This window comes from Pseudophryne corroboree, chromosome 4 (genome assembly GCF_028390025.1).
Source record: "Pseudophryne corroboree isolate aPseCor3 chromosome 4, aPseCor3.hap2, whole genome shotgun sequence".
Taxonomy (NCBI): domain Eukaryota; kingdom Metazoa; phylum Chordata; class Amphibia; order Anura; family Myobatrachidae; genus Pseudophryne; species Pseudophryne corroboree.
In genome coordinates this window covers 93,449,114-93,468,458 of record NC_086447.1, presented here as the reverse complement: position 1 = coordinate 93,468,458, position 19,345 = coordinate 93,449,114, and the positions used below count along the sequence as shown (strand labels likewise).

The 19,345-nt window shown below is 48.6% G+C and overlaps 2 protein-coding genes and 1 long non-coding RNA gene across 11 annotated transcripts in view; 1 reads left to right on the top strand and 2 right to left on the bottom strand.

The window, feature by feature from the left end:
- ITSN2 (intersectin 2) overlaps positions 1-6,491 on the bottom strand; it is a 398,370-nt gene extending 391,879 nt beyond the window's left edge. For 5 of the 8 annotated variants that reach the window (XM_063915270.1, XM_063915272.1, XM_063915275.1 and 2 more), the window contains exon 1: positions 6,394-6,482. The gene's annotated coding sequence lies outside the window, so the exon portion shown is untranslated. Of the gene's footprint in view, positions 1-6,393 lie in introns of all 8 variants that reach the window. The other 3 variants (XM_063915271.1, XM_063915274.1, XM_063915273.1) reach the window with 3 other exon arrangements.
- Positions 6,492-8,004: 1,513 nt separating this feature from the next.
- Positions 8,005-15,389, top strand: LOC134908969 (putative nuclease HARBI1). 2 transcript variants are annotated; one of them, XM_063915268.1, is made up of 7 exons: positions 8,005-12,652; positions 12,742-13,113; positions 13,198-13,374; positions 13,648-13,775; positions 14,049-14,176; positions 14,450-14,978; positions 15,259-15,389. In XM_063915268.1, coding segments are annotated over exons 1-3 (1,134 nt in total). In that variant the 5' UTR covers positions 8,005-11,892; the 3' UTR covers positions 13,200-13,374; positions 13,648-13,775; positions 14,049-14,176; positions 14,450-14,978; positions 15,259-15,389. The 2 variants fall into 2 exon arrangements, with proteins under 2 accessions (XP_063771338.1, XP_063771337.1); XM_063915267.1 differs by having other exon boundaries at positions 14,450-15,389.
- Positions 15,383-17,842, bottom strand: LOC134908970 (uncharacterized). The gene is made up of 3 exons (XR_010175822.1): positions 17,739-17,842; positions 16,584-17,663; positions 15,383-15,496 (listed from the first exon to the last, which is right to left on the bottom strand). It is a non-coding gene; the product is annotated as an uncharacterized LOC134908970 (long non-coding RNA).
- Positions 17,843-19,345: the final 1,503 nt, after the last annotated feature.

Below are 19,345 nucleotides of genomic sequence, written 5' to 3'. Positions count from 1 at the left end.
TTTATCAGACTGTATTATGTGCTTTTCGCCAAGTAAGGTAATCTAATTGCTGCCCAGGGCGCCGCCCCCCCCCCCCCCCCCCCCAGCGCCCTGCACCCTGCACCCATCAGTGACTGGAGTGTGTGGTGTGCTAAGGGAGCAATGGCGCACAGCTGCAGTGCTGTGCGCTACCTTAATGAAGACCGGAGTCTTCAGCCGCCGATTTTCAACTTCTCTTTGTTCTTCTGGCTCTGCAAGGGGGACGGCGGCGTGGCTCCGGGACCGGACGATCGAGGACTGGGCCTGTGTTCGATCCCTCTGGAGCTAATGGTGTCCAGTAGCCTTAGAAGCCCAAGCTAGCTGCAAGCAGGTAGGTTCGCTTCTCTCCCCTCAGTCCCACGTAGCAGTGAGTCTGTTGCCAGCAGATCTCACTGAAAATAAAAAACCTAACAAATACTTTCTTTTCTAGGAAGCTCAGGAGAGCCCCTAGGGTGCATCCAGCTCTGGCCGGGCACAGATACTAACTGAGGTCTGGAGGAGGGGCATAGAGGGAGGAGCCAGTGCACACCAGATATAGTACCTAATCTTTCTTTTAAGAGTGCCCAGTCTCCTGCGGAGCCCGTCTATACCCCATGGTCCTTACGGAGTACCCAGCATCCACTAGGACGTCAGAGAAATAACATTTGCAACTGCCACAAATTTATGACTTATTTTCAATAACTACAAATAACGCCCCTTCTCTGGCATCTAAGAACAGTCACAATGATTCATGCGTGTCCTAATTACCACATGGCTTTGTTCATTCTTGTTACAACCTGCATAATGGATAAAACAGATTCAGAACAATGCGGCGCTGTCCACGTCTCCACAGCAAGAGTCCTGGGACAGTATTTCAGGCATAGGCAAAATACTGCCACTAATGTTACCTTATGTGACTGACTGTGGCGGGGTCCATAATGGGCAGGCCTGGTCAAAGCTGCAACCGAAACTCCAACTACGTTCCAATATTACTTTGTTGCAAAATGAATAGGGAGAATGATAAATAAGGTGCAAAGCAATAAAGTTGGGTCTACCCGACTTACACACGGCTCTCACCTCTGCCGGTGGTCTACTTGTGTGTAATACATTATACTCTCTCTATCCTCCGCTATGGGGCTGCAGAAGGATCTGATGTTTTAAAAATCAATAGTAGTTATTGTTTAACCTCAGCAGTGCCCGGCGCCCAACATACTATCTCCGAGCTAGCCATATAGAAGAAAATACATTACAGTGACCAGGACGGCTTATGGCCACACCACCATTATACTGTGCCAGTGGTCTTCCCTTACTTTGCATCACCACAGATAACAAGTGCATAGCTAGAGACTCTGTTCGCGGCAACCTTCTTACACCTTGCATGCCAATTTAATTGGCCTATATTTCAATTCTCAGTTACGCCCACCCTCCCAACTCCCAGTCCACGCAGCATCCATACAGAACACATCTCTGGTTATTGCATTTGGTTAGTAAACACGGTGGTTCCTTGTACATTATGTAGGTGTGGGCAATATATTATTTGTCATATCTACTTATTCTTTAAAACATGCATGACTGGTATGGTGTCTGGGAGCCTCTATTTATGTCACAGACACGCCTGCTCTGCAACATACCAAGGCAGTCACACACCTGCTAATCCGGGACAGGAGCAGAGCTGGGAACATCAGTGCACTCAGCAAAGCCTTGTTTACCTACCTCCAATACATGTACTACTAACGTTTCATGCGTACGCTCAGCCCTAACGTCCCATGCGTACCGCTCAGCCCTAACGTTCCATGCGTACCGCTCAGCCCTAACGTTCCATGCGTACCGCTCAGCTCTAACGTTCCATGCGTACCGCTCAGCTCTAACGTTCCATGCGTACCGCTCAGCTCTAACGTCTCATGCGTATCGCTCAGCCCTAACGTTCCATGCGTACCGCTCAGCCCTAACGTCTCATGCGTACCACTCAGCTCTAACGTCTCATGCGTATCGCTCAGCCCTAACGTTCCATGCGTATCGCTCAGCCCTAACGTTCCATGTGTACCGCTCAGCCCTAACGTTCCATGTGTACCGCTCAGCCCTAACGTTCCATGTGTACCGCTCAGCCCTAACGTTCCATGCGTACCGCTCAGCCCTAACGTTCCATGCGTACCGCTCAGCTCTAACGTCCCATGCGTACCGCTCAGCCCTAACGTTCCATGCGTATCGCTCAGCCCTAACATTCCATGCGTATCGCTCAGCCCTAACGTTCCACGCGTATCGCTCAGCTCTAACGTCCCACGCGTACCGCTCGGCCCTAACGTCTCATGCGTACCGCTCAGCTCTAACGTTCCATGCATACCGCTCAGCCCTAACGTTCCATGCGTATCGCTCAGCCCTAACATTCCATGCGTATCGCTCAGCCCTAACGTTCCATGCGTACCGCTCAGCCCTAACGTCTCATGCGTATCGCTCAGCCCTAACGTCTCATGCGTATCGCTCAGCCCTAACGTCTCATGCGTATCGCTCAGCCCTAACGTCTCATGCGTATCGCTCAGCCTTAACGTCTCATGCGTATCGCTCAGCCCTAACGTCTCATGCGTATCGCTCAGCCCTAACGTCTCATGCGTACCGCTCAGCTGTAACGTCTCATGCGTATCGCTCAGCCCAAACGTCCCACACGTATCGCTCGGCCCGAACGTCCCACGCGGATCGCTCAGCCCGAACGTGTCATGCATATCGCTCAGCCCTAACGTTCCATGCGTACCGCTCAGCCCTAACGTTCCATGCGTACCGCTCAGCTCTAACGTCTCATGCGTACCGCTCAGCTCTAACGTTCCATGCGTACCGCTCAGCTCTAACGTCTCATGCATATCGCTCAGCCCTAACGTTCCATGCGTACCGCTCAGCCCTAACGTTCCATGCGTACCGCTCAGCTCTAACGTCTCATGCGTACCGCTCAGCTCTAACGTTCCATGCGTACCGCTCAGCTCTAACGTCTCATGCGTATCGCTCAGCCCTAACGTCTCATGCGTATCGCTTAGCCCTAACGTCTCATGCGTATCGCTCAGCCCGAACGTCCCACACGTATCGCTCAGCCCTAACGTCTCATGCGTATCGCTCAGCCCTAACGTTCCACAAGTATTGCTCACCCCTAAAAGTGGACAAGTTGCCCCTAGCTTCTAGCTATCATTTATCAAGCACATTCTATAACAGTGGTAGGCAAACTGTGGCATTCCAGCTGATATGGAACTATATATCCAAGCATGCCCTGCTATAGTTGCGCTGTTAGGGCATGCTAAAACTGTGGCAAAGCATGCTGGGATGTGTAGTTCAACAGGAGCTGGAGTGTTACAGGTTTCCTAACCTGGCACTAAAAAATTATAGATAGATAGATAGATAGATAGATAGATAGATAGATAGATAGATAGATAGATAGATAGAAGCAGACTACGGGCAACTACTCAGCTCTATAAGGCTGAACACACCTCTCCCAGGGTTTCATATTTTTTAGAAAATTGAACATTTGAAACCAAGAGAATATTATCATTTATGTTCTATAGATCCAGAATACATTGTAGAGCTATACAATTGGTAATGAGCACGGGAATAAGGCGAGACTGGGCATTAACAGCATTGATAAGTGGGCTCGGGTCACAAGCTGACACTCTATAGGGAAATGCACAATCACAGACATGTAGAATAATTAAGAATAAAGTTATCTGCCAGAAGTATATTGTTAGGCACCTTACTACTCCTAGAGGATGAATAGACATAATGCAATTCCTCGTTGTGTTCCACATACAGCAGGCATGTCCAAACTGCGGCCCTCCAGCTGTTGAGAAACTACACATCCCAGCATACCCTGACACAGCTTTAGCATTCTCTGACAGCAAAACTGTGTCAGGGAATGCTGGGATATGTAGTTTCACAACACCTGGAGGGCCACAGTTTGGACATGCCTGCCATACAGTATAGCGCTTTACACAGCACCATAATACAACAATACCTTCCATTACATATCATAACCCAGCACAGACTGCAGTGTTTGCTTATGAAGGTGTGACAACTCTAATCTCTGGGGAATACGGCTATGTTCTCCTGGGACAGGGCTTTCCGAATTCATCACAAGATCCTGCCAGAGACAGCCGGCACAGGAGCAGGGCGTTTGTCCACCCTGGTCTAGAACCTTCAGCGCACGAGAAATCATGAAGTTACACAGCAAGCGCAGAGGGAGGTGCACACGAGCAGGAAAGTGGCTGCCGGGTGTGTCCTAAGGATGTACACTGCGACTTTCCATGCAGCGGTGTTTTTCTCCAGGAACCGGAGGCCACGAGCCAATGAACTACTGCCACGGAAGATTTTCTATCGCCACATTCAGCAACTAGAGAAAGTGTTTTCTGTCTCCACAGAATGATAAATAGATCCCTGATGTCTGGGTTTGGTTCTATTTGCCGGTGGCCGGGATGCCAGAGGTCAGAATACCGGCATCCCGATGGTTGTAATCCTGACAGGGAAAGGTAAGTATATTTACCTTCCCCCCCTGGCCCCCTAAACTTAATCCACCCTACCCAAAAGCCTACACCTAAGCCTTCCGCCCCCCCCCCCCCCCCCCCGTCTCCCCGTCCCGTCAGCCTAACCCTCGGCGGAGGTGCCTACCCCTAACCTCTCCTCCCCACAGCCTAAATCTAACCCACTTCCACCTCCCTGCCCGCAGCCTGAAACTAACCCCCACCACCACCACCTAACCCCTCAGCCTAAACCTAACCCCCCCCCCACAGCTTACCTCTTCTGCGGGCCAGTGTCCTCTCGTTCGGCATCACGGCCGTCTGCATTCCAGAGCCGGGATGGTGAACCTATTCGGGATGCCGGTGTCGGCATTCGGACTGCCGGGATCCTGATCGGATCTCCCTGTATTTCTATAAGACAGCCTGTGTAATATTAATATGTCAGGCTGACACCCTATAGGGAGGGGTATATTGCTGCAATTGTTACACATTGTAATAGACACAGAACAATTTGCTATAGGACGGTTCTATAAGTGTCCCCTAGCCTGATCACCTGATATAGAGGTGGGCGCTAAGCAGTAGCAGCTACTGAGAAATGCTGGTAATGCAGTCTATTGAGACACCCACCAGCTGCTTCTCTAATGCACTATGGTGAGCACAAAGGGGCACCCTCGCACCAGAATCCCGCCACTGGTGAGAAGACCGGCGTCGGAATATAGACACGGTACGGAATCCCGACTGTAGTCATCACGAACGTAAATAGGGGGTTAGGTTTAGTCACTAGGGGGTGGGTTAGGCTACTGGGGGGAGTTAGGGTTAGGCTGCAGGTAGGGAAGCAGGGGTGAGGGTTAGTATACAAACTCACCCACCGGGTATCGGGATACTGACCATCAGCATGCCACGGTCGCTCTTCAGATCATTGGCATGGCAAGCACCAGGATCCCATACCCAACCCCCTATGGTTGCTCAGAACAGGGAATTCTGTTGTTTTGTGGGCATCCCAACGTAATGGAGCAATTCAATTGTGTCGTCGTCTTCGTCCACCTTTGGGTGCGCATGCCACGTGTGTACACCCATTAGTACCAGGTTTAGCCACACAAAGCGTCTACCCAACTGCTTAGGATGCCCAAATTCCTGATTTATCACCCATTTCAGCTTGCACCTCAGGAGGCTGCAAGATTAAATGTGTCCCCCCAACGCCCGCATGGAGCAACAATTGAATTGCGCCATCTAGTGGCAGTTGGGGGGAGGGGACATTTGAATCGACCTCAGAATGTCTAATGGTATTTGGCTGCTGGTGTCAGAGGTACTGAGTATTCCAGTGCAGTCCTTGACACCGGCATACCCACCTACATGCCCGTCAAGGCGCCAACTCATGCCAACCCGATCACAGCCCAGAACTGCATGGATCTGCATCTGCCAGCACGGACCATCGGTACACATGAGGAGTTTCAGACGCATGCGCATAAGTGAACACCAGGTGCTTGGGCCCTGTCTGAGGCTGCAGTGATACATGTATAAAAGACAGGTGAACGGCTGCTGTGATTACATACATAGGAGGAGGGCACTGCACACATACATGTAAATAATAAAGGATAACATACATGTCACATACACAATAGAGGAAAGTAATATATACAGGTATGCACATATCATACATGTCACATACTATAAACGACAATTACATATACATACATGTCACATACATACACTATAAACGATAATAATATCATATACATGTTAGATACATATACAGGTATGAAAATAACACATACATGTCACATACACACAATAAAAGATAATAAAACATATACATACATATACAGAGAGACACATATACACACACACGTCACGTACCTAATAAATGACAATAACACACACACATACATGTCACCCCCCACCACCTCACCTCCTGGGCACCTTTGGTCTCTCTCCTCCGTCTTCCTGCAGCTGCCAGGCTGAGGATCTCCGTGCACCCAGTCTGCCTGCTGCTGCTACAGCAAGCCCCACAGGACAAACCAGCTCCCAGCGCGCAGCCGCCCGTCGCTGGCGTCACCAGCCCAGGCCCAATGACAAGGTGCGGGCGTTGCGTGGTGAGAGCGAGCGGGCGGGCGCAAACAGGTGCGACGGCGTAGATCTGCAGGTTCAAAGATCAGCGAGCGAGGTGGTTCTGCTCGGCCGGTAGAATGGGAAAATGGCTATGGAGCACAGGTGGCTGGCAGGGAGGTGCAGGGGGTAGGATGAGGCACAGGTGGCTGGCAGGGAATAGGCATACCTCCCAACATGACCCTCTCCAGAAGGGACACAATGCTCTGCTCCTGGACTTCCCTTTTAATTTATGATTGCCCTCTCCTGTGGTGAAACACCTTTCTTATTTACTAACCTGTTCAACACAGGTGATGGCTATCTTAAATTAAGAGGGAAGTCCAGAAGCAGAGCATTGTGTCCCTCCTGGAGAGGGTCATGTTGGGAGGTATGGAATAGGATAAGATCAGGCACAGGTGGCTGGCAGGGGATAAGATAGGATGCGGCACAGGTGGCTGGCAGCAGGGGATAGGATGAGGCACAGGTGGCTGGCAGGGAGGTGCAGGGGATAGGGTGAGGCACGGGTGGCTGGCAGGGAGGTGCAGGGGATAGGATGAGGCACAGGTGGCTGGCAGAGGATAGGATGAGGCACAGGTGGCTGGCAGGGATAGGATGAGACACAGGTGGCTGGCAGAGATGTGAAGGGAATAGGATAGGATGCAGCACAGGTGTCTGGCAGGTGATAGGATGAGGCACAGGTGGTTGGCAGGGGATAGGATGAGGCACAGTTGGCTGGCAGGGAGGTGTAGGGGATAGGGTGAGGCACAGATGGCTGGCAGAGACGTGCAGGTAATAAGATAGGATGCAGCACAGGCGGCTGGCAGGTGATAGAATGAGGCACAGGTGGCTGGCAGGGAATAGGATGGGGCACAGATGGCTGGCAGAGACGTGCAGGTAATAAGATAGGATGCAGCACAGGCGGCTGGCAGGTGATAGAATGAGGCACAGGTGGCTGGCAGGGAATATGATGGGGCACAGGTGGCTGGCAAGAAGGTACAGGGGATAGGATGCGGCACAGGTGGCTGGCAGGAGATAGAATGAGGCACAGATGGCTGGCAGGGAGGTGCAGAGGATAGGAAGAGTTACAAGTGGCTGGCAGGGAGGTTCAGGGGATAGGATGCTTCACAGGTGGCTGGCAGGGAGGTGCAGGGGATAGGATGCTTCACAGGTGGCTGGCAGGGAGATGCAGGGGATAGGATGAGGTACAGGTGGCTGACAGGGAGGTGCAGGGGATAGGGTGAGGCACAGGTGGCTGAAAGGGGATAGGGTAAGGCACCGGGTGGTGCAGGGGATAGGATGAGGCACAGGTGGCTGGCAGGGAATAGGATGAGGCACAGGTGGCTGGCAGGGGATAGGATGAGGCACAGGTGGCTGGCAGGGAGGTGCAGGGGATAGGATGAGGCACAGGTGGCTGGCAGGGAGGTGCAGGGGATAGGGGGAGGCACAGATGGCTGGCAGGGAGGTGCAGGGGATGGGTTGCAGCACATGTGGCTGGCAGGGACGTGTGTGGGATAGAATGAGGCACAGGTGGCTAGCAGAGAGATGCAGGGGATAGGAAGAGGTGGCTGGCAGGGAGGTGCAGGGGATAGGATGCAGCACAGGTGGGTACAGGGGATAGAATAAGGCACAGGTAATGACTACACCTGTGTTCTAGCGTGCAGCACATCAGATGGGACGATACAATGAACAACGCTCCAGAAATACATGCCCCCTCCCCTGCTAAATGATTACTTCCTCTCATTCCTGCCTCCAAGATTTTAGCTTTTGTGCTCCCTACATATGGAATTCACTACCTTTCCCTATCAGACTCTCCACTTCCCTACAAAACTTTAAATGTGCTCTCAGGACCCACTTCTTCATCAAACCCAGCCTTCTCTCATCCTAACCCTCTGATACATGCTCACTGTCTACACCATCTGTGTCACACCTGTCTGTCTGCCCCTCCCCTTCAGAATGTAAGCTCTCACGAGCAGGTCCCTCTCCTCTCATGTGCTTTTCCTTCTCTACTCCACCCTGATGCCTGTTCCTTGATGCAACATTGTTTATATACCTTGTACTTATCCTACATTGTTTTTGTACTGTAAGTTGTTGTTTTCTTGTTCTGCTCATGTGTTTATGTTCTCTGTTAGGCGCTGTGGAACCCTTGTGGCACCATAGAAATAAACTATAATAATAGTTTCAATGTACAATGGTCATGCAGATTGGTGGAAAGTACCAAGATTGCTTAATATATCGACTTTACTGTCCACCGTTTTGTACCTATGGACTGTCTGCCTAGACTTCGTAGAACTATTATACCTTGCCCATTCCAACGGGCCTTCTTACCCGAAGCATTGGAAGCAAGGCGAGTCCGCTAGGGTACACATTTGGACTAATGGTGGTCACATAACATGGAATATACATGATGTGGCCTAAAAAACTCCACCACTGTTGACATTTTGTACCTGTCAACTATATGTTGTTGACCTATTGACTGTCTACTGTTCCTAGTCATTGTAGATCTATTATATTACACCCATTCCAACGTGGCACATCACCCCTAATTGGATGAAACCCTTAAACAGTGTTTTGTGTAGTCTTTTGTAATGTAAGTTTCATGATAGTCATTAAGTTAACCCTAGATGTTGTTTAGTACTTGTTGGGCCAAGGTGAAAATGGAGCACACATTTTCTTGGAGATTGGCTTATGTGCAGTAGTCTCTGGCACAGAGTTTACTGAGGAGGGATCCGGTCTCTAGGTCGACAGTAACTAGGTTGACCACTATTGGTCGACATGTTCTAGGTCGACAGGTCAAAAGGTCGACATGAGTTTTTCACCATTTTTTTCTCTTTTTGAACCTTTTCATACTTTACGATCCGCGTGGACTATGATTGGAACGGTAATCTGTGTCGAGCGAAGCGAGGCACCTTGCCCTCGCTCGCCATGCGAGGGGACACGGTGCACTAATTAGGGTTCCCGGTCAATCTACAAAGAAAACGACACCCAAAAAAATAAAAAACTCATGTCGACCTTTTGACCTGTCTACCTAAAGACCCTGTCGACCTAGTTACTGTCGACCAATAGTGGTCGACCTAAACACTGTCAACCTACTGTAGTTACTATCTACCTTCCATACCACACCCACTGAGGACATGTTCCAGCAAGAGATGGGGGCTCGCACAGAGCTGCAACCCCCACTCTCTTGAACTTACCCTGCCCAGGTTACAGTGTGCAAGAAAAATAAATGTCCCTTCAGATTCCTGGCTATTATCCCTCTGTGATCCCCAATTAATTCATTTTTAGTATTTCCTTTTTTTCTCCTTAAAAAAAAAAAAAAAAGCTTTGACATCATTCATTAAATATTTAAATGTGTCACATCTGCAGTCCTAATATTTTTAATACATTGAAAGAATTGTCCTTGTAAGGGGTCAATCCAGTTACCCACGAGTACATCGCAGGTGTGAGTCAGTGTGACAACAGTTGCACTTTATGGCAGTCTTAACTCGCACACAACTGCAAAATTGTGCACATTTTGGCTCAGAGCGGGATGCGGTTCCGTTGCCGACATTTTAATGCTGCTGCAATGGCAACTCACACCCTTCGCAGTTAATTGGAATGACCCCTAAATGTGCTTTCTTGCATTAACCACTTAACTGATGATTTATTTCCCCACAAAGCCGCCCAGTATTTTTTTTAAATTACTTATTAAAGTTTAAAAAGTGTATTTAATATATTCAAATATTTTAATGAAAAAGAAATATTTCTAGGGGATTTTTTTTCATCCCTCCCCCCATGTCCATAGGCCCCTATTATAAAATAATACCCCCCCCCCCCTCCCTCCCATTGCAATAGACAATTGCAATTTTAATTTATATTCCCCTACTTGTGATTGATCCCTCTGGGTGTCCCCCACCCACCCCCATAGGCATACATGCCCCACACACACACACACACACCAGAGCTTGCGCTCCAGAATGCCGACCGCATGGTTTTCTGGGTAACGATTCTGCAAGTGATGCCGGATTACTGCGGGGAGTCAGAGAAGAGGAGAGTGCAGAACAGATCTCCTCACCCACACAACGGAGGGCACTGCAGGCAGCATGTCGCATGTGATGCGACCTGGCCAGTACACATCACATCACATGTGACACCTTAATAGTGTAAAAGCCGTAGAGAATGTATTACAAAGCAGGTAGATGCTAAATCCAAGCCTCGGGAGCTGATTTAATTATATCATCCTGCATCTCAAAATTGTTTTCTTATCGCATTCTAGTTGAGTTCCTGATATGCCCAGTGACTCCCGTTAGAAGGATCATACTTTGTCATCCCCTGATGCATTCATTCATGTACTTCCTGCATAACCAGGAGCTACTGATCAAAGATCGGAACATGTTGCCACAGAATGACAACTGATCAGCTGATCTGCATTTTCTCTTACGTCCTAGAGGGTGCTGGGGACTCCGTAAGGACCATGGGGGGTATAGACGGGCTCCACAGGAGATATATAAAAAGGTTATACTGGTGCCGGCTGTTGGTCAAATAATAAAATAACAATGTATAAAATGTGACACTTAATTTATTTGAACATTCATAAAAGAAAGTAAAATACTCCCATTCCTCAAAGGAAAATGGTATAAATATAGCAACTGCTAAAAATCATATATCTGAAAATGCAGGGTAACACTATTTTTTTGTTTGTTAAATATAGGGGTATATGCAATTGCGGTCGAATTCCAGAAAAAGTCGAATTCCGGAACTTTTTCGCCTCAAAAAAACAATTCGCCTATGCAGTCCAGTACTTTATCGCAAAAAAAACGGACATTCAAAATTCGACTTTTGGCAATTCGACTTTTTTCGCATTCGACTTTTCTGCAATGGTACAGATGCTGCAATTCGCCCAAAGCATATTCAATTCAAGTTTGGAAATTCGCCTGCAGTGCTTTTCGACCGCAAATTCGCCTATTTCAGTCCGCCTCAGTTGACTGGCGAGATCTAAAAAAAAATTTTTAGTACATGTTTTTTTTGGATATTTGAGGATTGCTAGTAGCATATCTATTTATATTTGAAAGGATTATCTGCTTGGTTTGTCTTTTTTTGCTTCACAAGTATTATTTAATTGATTTTTTAAAGGAATATTTTTTTCTTCAATCTCCTGAGGGAAATTTACCCATGATTCCACAGTTTTTCCCAGGATACACTTCTGCAAAGCCCCTCCTATCTCCTCACTCCCAGGTTTGAGACTACAGGGAGAAGGAGCCATTTTACAGTCAGCTCTGTGGAATCGTTTTTTTAGGAAAATTCCTGCGTTTTAAAACACATTCCTATTTTTGTACTGACTACAATAATGGAGCCTTTTTCTGACCAGATTGTGATGTTCATGCTGGCTGCAAGCATGATGGCGGAAGAAAGTGCTGATGAACATCAGGATCCAGGTCAGCAAATGTCTGCATTGGGTGAGCCAGTATTGCGGGTTTCATTTCCACGTCCACGCCAGTATCGCACTAGGCGTGAACTGGAGGATCTCAGCGAGTTCGAGGTGATACAAAATTATCGCTTATCGACTCGCGACATATATTCGCTGTACGCTCTGTTGGAGGCCGACTTGGAACCTCGGGCACGGACAAATCGTGCAATCAGCGGTTTTCAGAAACTGCTGGGGACGTTACATTTTTTGGCGTCAGGCACATTCCAGCCTACACTGTCTCAAACATGCGGTTTTTCACAGTCGACACTGTCGCGCTGTATAACCCAGGTCATTAGGGCTTTCCGCAAATTGACGATCCAGTACATCACATTTCCAGAGACGGACAGCGAATGTCGTGAGATCAAATTAGGCTTTTTCAAAAAATACAAATTTCCCAATGTGCTGGGCGCGATTGACTGTACCCACGTGCAGATCAGACCGCCACGGAATTCAGAGGAATGTTTTCGGAACCGAAAACAGTTCCATTCCCTGAACGTTCAGGCGGTCTGTGATGTAAACATGAGATTTTTGAACATTTTTGTGGGATTTCCTGGATCATCTCACGACTCCTTCATCCTAAGCCAGTCATCGCTGTTTGACAAGTTCGAAACAGGAAACATGCCTGGTGGCTGGCTGTTAGGTATGTATTTTCATTTTTTTATTTTATTATTATTATTATTTTTTATTATTTTTTACAAGTACCTAACATTTTTTTTATATTTTCTATAGGCGATGCGGGTTATCCAAACAAACCGTGGCTGTTGACCCCATTGTCTAATCCTGTTGGTAGAGCAGAAAAACGTTACCAAGAGACACACATTGCATCGAGGCAAATAATTGAACGTGCCTTCGGTGTACTTAAAAGCCGGTTTCGATGTTTAGACACTTCCGGCGGTGCTCTTTTGTACTCACCGTCGAAGGTTTGCGGCATGGTAAATGCATGTTGTATTTTACACAACATATGTGTCGCAAACCGTTTGCCGGTGACTCTTCGTCGCAGTGCTTTCCGACGCGGGAACCGGTCTTCTGCTCTACCGGTGGGTATGGACGAAGGAGAGGATTCCCGGCGGACATTGATCCAAAATTATTTTGCAGTTGCCTGTGAGTATACTGACAACATTTGTATTATCGTGTAAACTGACATTGGAATATTTTTAAAAGAACCTCTTCATTTATGTATTTCAGAGTTTTACATCCTGTTGATGTATATCCCCAGGCCATGTTTGTACAGTTCGTTACCCCGTTTTATCCTGTTGTTGGGTTACCGCAAATATTTGATCCTTTTATCCAACTCTACCATGGGTGACCCTACTGGTGATGTGGACCTGACCCTCCGCCATGTAGCAGACAACCCCCCCTCAGGTGAGATGTATTGCCCAAAACTCCCTTGTCCAAAATCACCCCGACATGTCCAAAGTGCAGCCCTCCGGCATTTGCAAGACTGCACATCCAAACATTCCCTGAAACAGCAATGCTAGGGAATGTTTGGATGTGTAGTGATGCAAGTGCAGGAGGGTTGCATTTGGGCCGCTGCAACCCGCTTGTGTTGTGTGGACTGTTGTATGTACCTCTTTTTCCAGTCCCAGGGTGACACTATCACCCATATCTGGAAGCTCAAACTGTTCTCTTCCACAGGTCCTGCGATGTATCTTCCCAAGTGGCGTGGATGTGAGGAGACACGACATTTCACCTGATGTTCCATGGGTGACCCTACTGGTGATGTGGACCTGACCCTCCGCCATGTAGCAGACAACCCCCCTCAGGTGAGATGTATTGCCCAAGACTCCCTTGTCCAAAATCACCCCGGCATGTCCAAAGTGCAGCCCTCCAGCATTTGCAAGACTGCACATCCAAGCATTCCCTGAAACAGCAATGCTAGGGAATGTTTGGATGTGTAGTGATGCAAGTGCAGGAGGGTTGCATTTGAGCCGCTGCAAACCGCTTGTGTTGTGTGGACTGTTGTATGTACCTCTTTTTCCAGTCCCAGGGTGACACTATCACCCATATCTGGAAGCTCAAACTGTTCTCTTCCACAGGTCCTGCGATGCATCTTCCCAAGTGGCGTGGATGTGAGGAGACACGACATTTCACCTGATGTTCCATGGGTGACCCTACTGGTGATGTGGACCTGACCCTCCGCCATGTAGCAGACAACCCCCCTCAGGTGAGATGTATTGCCCAAGACTCCCTTGTCCAAAATCACCCCGGCATGTCCAAAGTGCAGCCCTCCAGCATTTGCAAGACTGCACATCCAAACATTCCCTGAAACAGCAATGCTAGGGAATGTTTGGATGTGTAGTGATGCAAGTGCAGGAGGGTTGCATTTGGGCCGCTGCAACCCGCTTGTGTTGTGTGGACTGTTGTATGTACCTCTTTTTCCAGTCCCAGGGTGACACTATCGCCCATATCTGGAAGCTCAAACTGTTCTCTTCCACAGGTCCTGCGATGTATCTTCCCAAGTGGCGTGGATGTGAGGAGACACGACATTTCACCTGATGTTCCATGGGTGACCCTACTGGTGATGTGGACCTGACCCTCCGCCATGTAGCAGACAACCCCCCTCAGGTGAGATGTATTGCCCAAGACTCCCTTGTCCAAAATCACCCCGGCATGTCCAAAGTGCAGCCCTCCAGCATTTGCAAGACTGCACATCCAAACATTCCCTGAAACAGCAATGCTAGGGAATGTTTGGATGTGTAGTGATGCAAGTGCAGGAGGGTTGCATTTGGGCCGCTGCAACCCGCTTGTGTTGTGTGGACTGTTGTATGTACCTCTTTTTCCAGTCCCAGGGTGACACTATCACCCATATCTGGAAGCTCAAACTGTTCTCTTCCACAGGTCCTGCGATGTATCTTCCCAAGTGGCGTGGATGTGAGGAGACACGACATTTCACCTGATGTTCCATGGGTGACCCTACTGGTGATGTGGACCTGACCCTCCGCCATGTAGCAGACAACCCCCCTCAGGTGAGATGTATTGCCCAAGACTCCCTTGTCCAAAATCACCCCGGCATGTCCAAAGTGCAGCCCTCCGGCATTTGCAAGATTGCACTTCCAAACATTCCCTCCTGATACACCTAATGCTTGTCAGGGAATGTTTGGATGTGTAGTGACGCGAGTGGCGGAGGTTTGCATTTGGACCCACTGTTCCCCGCTTGTGTTGTGTGGACTGTATGTACCTCTTCTTTCCAGTCCCAGGGTGACACTATTACCCATATCTGGAAGCTCATACTGTTCTCTTCCACAGGTCTTCCGGTGTATCCTTCCTAAGTGGTGTGGATGTGAAGAGACAGTTCCCTTGATGTTCCCTGGGCAATCTACTTACGTACAATTCAAATGCATTACAAATTTTAATAAAAACCACAGGAAACTTCTATTTTTAAAAGTTTATTGAAGAAAAATATTTTTTAATAAAGTTTGAAAGTTAATTAAAACAAAAAAGTAGTTTGTTCTTCTTTACATTCTTTTCTTGTGTATATAGATATCTGTGGGGAAAAGAAAAAAAAGTATATTAAAGTAAAGACACACTAAATTCATGTTCATTTATTTTCAATAAAAATTTGTGGAACAACACAGCCCAGCATGACCCATTGCTGGACTGTGTGGTTCTACAAAGGCATGCGGTTCAAAGTGAAAGAGTGGCGTCAGTGGTCAGCACTTTGACACGCTAACATTTGTGGAACAACACAGCCCAGCATGACCCATTGCTGGACTGTGTGGTTCTACAAAGGCATGCGGTTCAAAGTGAAAGAGTGGCGTCAGTGGTCAGCACTTTGACACGCTAACATTTGTGGAACAACACAGCCCAGCATGACCCATTGCTGGACTGTGTGGTTCTACAAAGGCATGCGGTTCAAAGTGAAAGAGTGGCGTCAGTGGTCAGCACTTTGACACGCTAACATTTGTGGAACAACACAGCCCAGCATGACCCATTGCTGGACTGTGTGGTTCTACAAAGGCATGCGGTTGAAAGTGAAAGAGTGGCGTCAGTGATCAGCACTTTGACACGCTCACATTTGTGGAACAACACAGCCCAGCATGAACCATTGCTGGACTGTGTGGTTCTACAAAGGCATGCGGTTCAAAGTGAAAGAGTGGCGTCAGTGGTCAGCACTTTGACACGCTAACATTTGTGGAACAACACAGCCCAGCATGACCCATTGCTGGACTGTGTGGTTCTACAAAGGCATGCGGTTCAAAGTGAAAGAGTGGCGTCAGTGGTCAGCACTTTGACACGCTAACATTTGTGGAACAACACAGCCCAGCATGACCCATTGCTGGACTGTGTGGTTCTACAAAGGCATGCGGTTCAAAGTGAAAGAGTGGCGTCAGTGATCAGCACTTTGACACGCTCACATTTGTGGAACAACACAGCCCAGCATGAACCATTGCTGGACTGTGTGGTTCTACAAAGGCATGCGGTTCAAAGTGAAAGAGTGGCGTCAGTGGTCAGCACTTTGACACGCTCACATTTGTGGAACAACACAGCCCAGCATGACCCATTACTGGACTGTGTGGTTCTACAAAGGCATGCGGTTCAAAGTTTCTTGAATGAAACATGGTTCTACTCACCTTGGTACGCACAACACGAACTTATGCCGTCCACTTCATTTTTCCCCACCAATCCTATGAATAAGACAAAAACACAGACTAGTGAATAGTAAATTCACACAATTAAAGCCTACTGTACACCATTACAAAAAGGATTTTTGGAAGAAAAAAGTGGTATCAGAATAGCTCTTTGGCCCATCATACATGTAGCCACAAGGAGCTTTCATCCGTTACCACACGCGCCCGCATACATGCCCGCGCATGTATGCCTACACAAAGCTCCTTGGTAGTACCCGGTCACGGGTGGGGAAGCCCAACACAGAAAACAATAGTAAGAAAAAAAACAAACTAATGGGAGGGGAAGAAAGGGGTACATGAAAAACATTTAAAAGTAAATAAAACAATACGACCGGGTTTATGGTGGAAGTCTGTCCGGATCCTCTTCTTCCCCCTGATAGGGCGTCGATGTCCTGGAAGGCTGGGTAGTATGTTGTCTGGGCCTCTGTGCCCATGCGGCTGAAGATTGTGTGGCCGGTGGTGGAGGCATCTGGGGGGTGGGGTACATCCCTGTATATCCCTGGTACATCTGTGACTGTCTGTACTGGGATGGGACTTGAGGAAGGGTACGAGGCGTCCTTGTGGCTTGCGACGGCGGATATGGTGGATCACCAGCGTATTGGTGAGCTGATCCTGGGAGCTTATCATGGATCATCTGCAGTGTGGTTGCGATGACCTGTTGGCTGGATGAGGAGTGTCGATGACTCTCCGACATGTTTTTATTGCTTTCTGCCAGACATGAAGTGTTGTCCACGAGCCGGGTCATGGATTCGGCCAGAATGTTAAGTACGTCCATATTCTCCCTATGATCTTGCATTCTGACCTGTAGTATTGTGGCCGTGCTGTCGGAAAGAGTCTTTTGCAGTTCAAGCAGACTGTTTGCCATTTTCTCCATTGTCCTCTCAATGTTGTCCAGTCTGCTTCCCACGACATTTGTGTATGTATCCTGGCGTGTCCCAATCTCTGATGCCAGGGTGAGAACCCTCTGAACAGTTGAGGGATTCTGCCCTTCCTGGATGTCTGCCACCACTTGGATTTGGGCAGCTGAAAAGAAAATTAGACAATATTATACACATTCATCATACATTTTTTAAAAGGCTCACAATTCAAATTACTCACACAGGGATGTAGCAACTGGAGCCTCCTGCACTTCCACCTCGTCATCCTCTGACGACTCCTGTAGGAGGAGATCCGGCCTGAAGTAGAAACCAATCCCCGAAGCTAGTCCGCTGCTGGTTCGTGGCACCACTGTTTGCAAAATAATTTTTTGGGGAAAGTTAATAAACTTTACACAACTGCTGACCCCCCCCCCCCCCCCTCCACCCTCCCACACAAAATAAATACAAACCTTCTCCATCCTGTGATGCCGCTGCTCCAGGAGCTCCACTTGTCCTCGTTTCGGAAGACTTTTCAAGGGTCTGGCTGGATACGTCTGCACGGCTGTCCTCAAACCCAAGAAAAGTTTTGTCTGTTAACCCTGTAGACTCAAACAGATCGGGTGATGGGTCCACAAGGGTTGTGTCTTGAGGCTCTTCAGTCACAGTCCCAGAGCTCCTGGAGAGACGACGATCTGGTGATGGCCTGCGCGCAGGAGCTGTAGTTTGGCGCCCATCTTGTGGTGTGGTCGCCGACGGTGTCTGGCGCACAGGTGATAGTCTGTGCGCTGACGTCGTCTGGTGCACAGGTGACAAACTGCGCGATGACGAACTGTGGCGCACAGGTGACGATCTGTGTGCTCGCGATGCTTGCGGCGCAGTTGATGGTCCGCGCGCTGCTGCCGATGCCTGCTGCACAGGTGACGGTCCGTGCGCTGGCGATGTCCTGTGCGCAGGTGATGTCCTCTGGGCAGGCCTGTCTGGAAAAAAAAAAAAAAAAAATCACATTAGCACATACAAAAATTTTAAAGGGAAGTACAGTTCATGTGAATGTATTCTTACCATCAGACCTCCTTTTGGACGGCTTATCTCCCGCCTTCTTCCGTCTTCTGGGCGGTTCTTCCTCCTCGGGAAAGCCAGCAGGACGGCTAGAGTCCACACCTCCGCGAACTCCTTCGACCATGGCAGGGTTCATGCGCCTTCTAATAACATCCTCCCAGGGTAGCCACTTCAGGTTGAGAGCCGGGCCACCTCCCGTAGCTGTCTCATGTCGGCGCTGAATCCCCATCTTCTTCTTGGTCTGTCTACGGCAATCACTGTACCGCTTCAAGCAATTTCTGGTGCTCCGGCGGTTTCCAGATATTGCAGTGACTTGACTCGCAATGGATTCCCAGATGCTTCGCTTTGTCCTAGCTGCTGTTGTCTGTGCCCTTAGTCCATACAAAACGTCGTAGGACCTGTCGACGCAATCCACTAGGGTACAGTTTTCCGCCTCAGTGTATCTGGGTCCACGCGACTTTTTCGGTCCTGCATCTTCACCAGAGGCTTCCTCCTCCGACTGCTCCTCTGGCTGGCTTCTTGCCTTTAGGGATTAAAAAAAATAAATAATAATAATAAGATCGGTATGTACCTGTGAGTGTCAGTATCCCTGGCATTGCGCACATATTCCAGTAGGTGTGCATGGCATTGCGCAAACTACAGTAAAGAAAGTTTGATGCTATTTGTGTCTGCAGGTGTGGTTAGTACCTTTCTACTAGGCTTTTTCTTGGACTTCTCATGGGCCCTTGACGACCGCGGCTGGTCACTACATGCCTGGTCGGTCGTATCCGCCTCCTGGGTTGGCTCCCACTC

Coding starts and splice junctions, on each gene's coding strand:
- LOC134908969 (XM_063915268.1), top strand. CDS start 11,893: ATGGAGCCTTTTTCTGACCAGATTGTGATGTTCATGCTGGCTGCAAGC. Junction 12,653..12,741: donor GCCTGGTGGCTGGCTGTTAG/GTATGTATTTTC, acceptor TATTTTCTATAG/GCGATGCGGGTTATCCAAAC.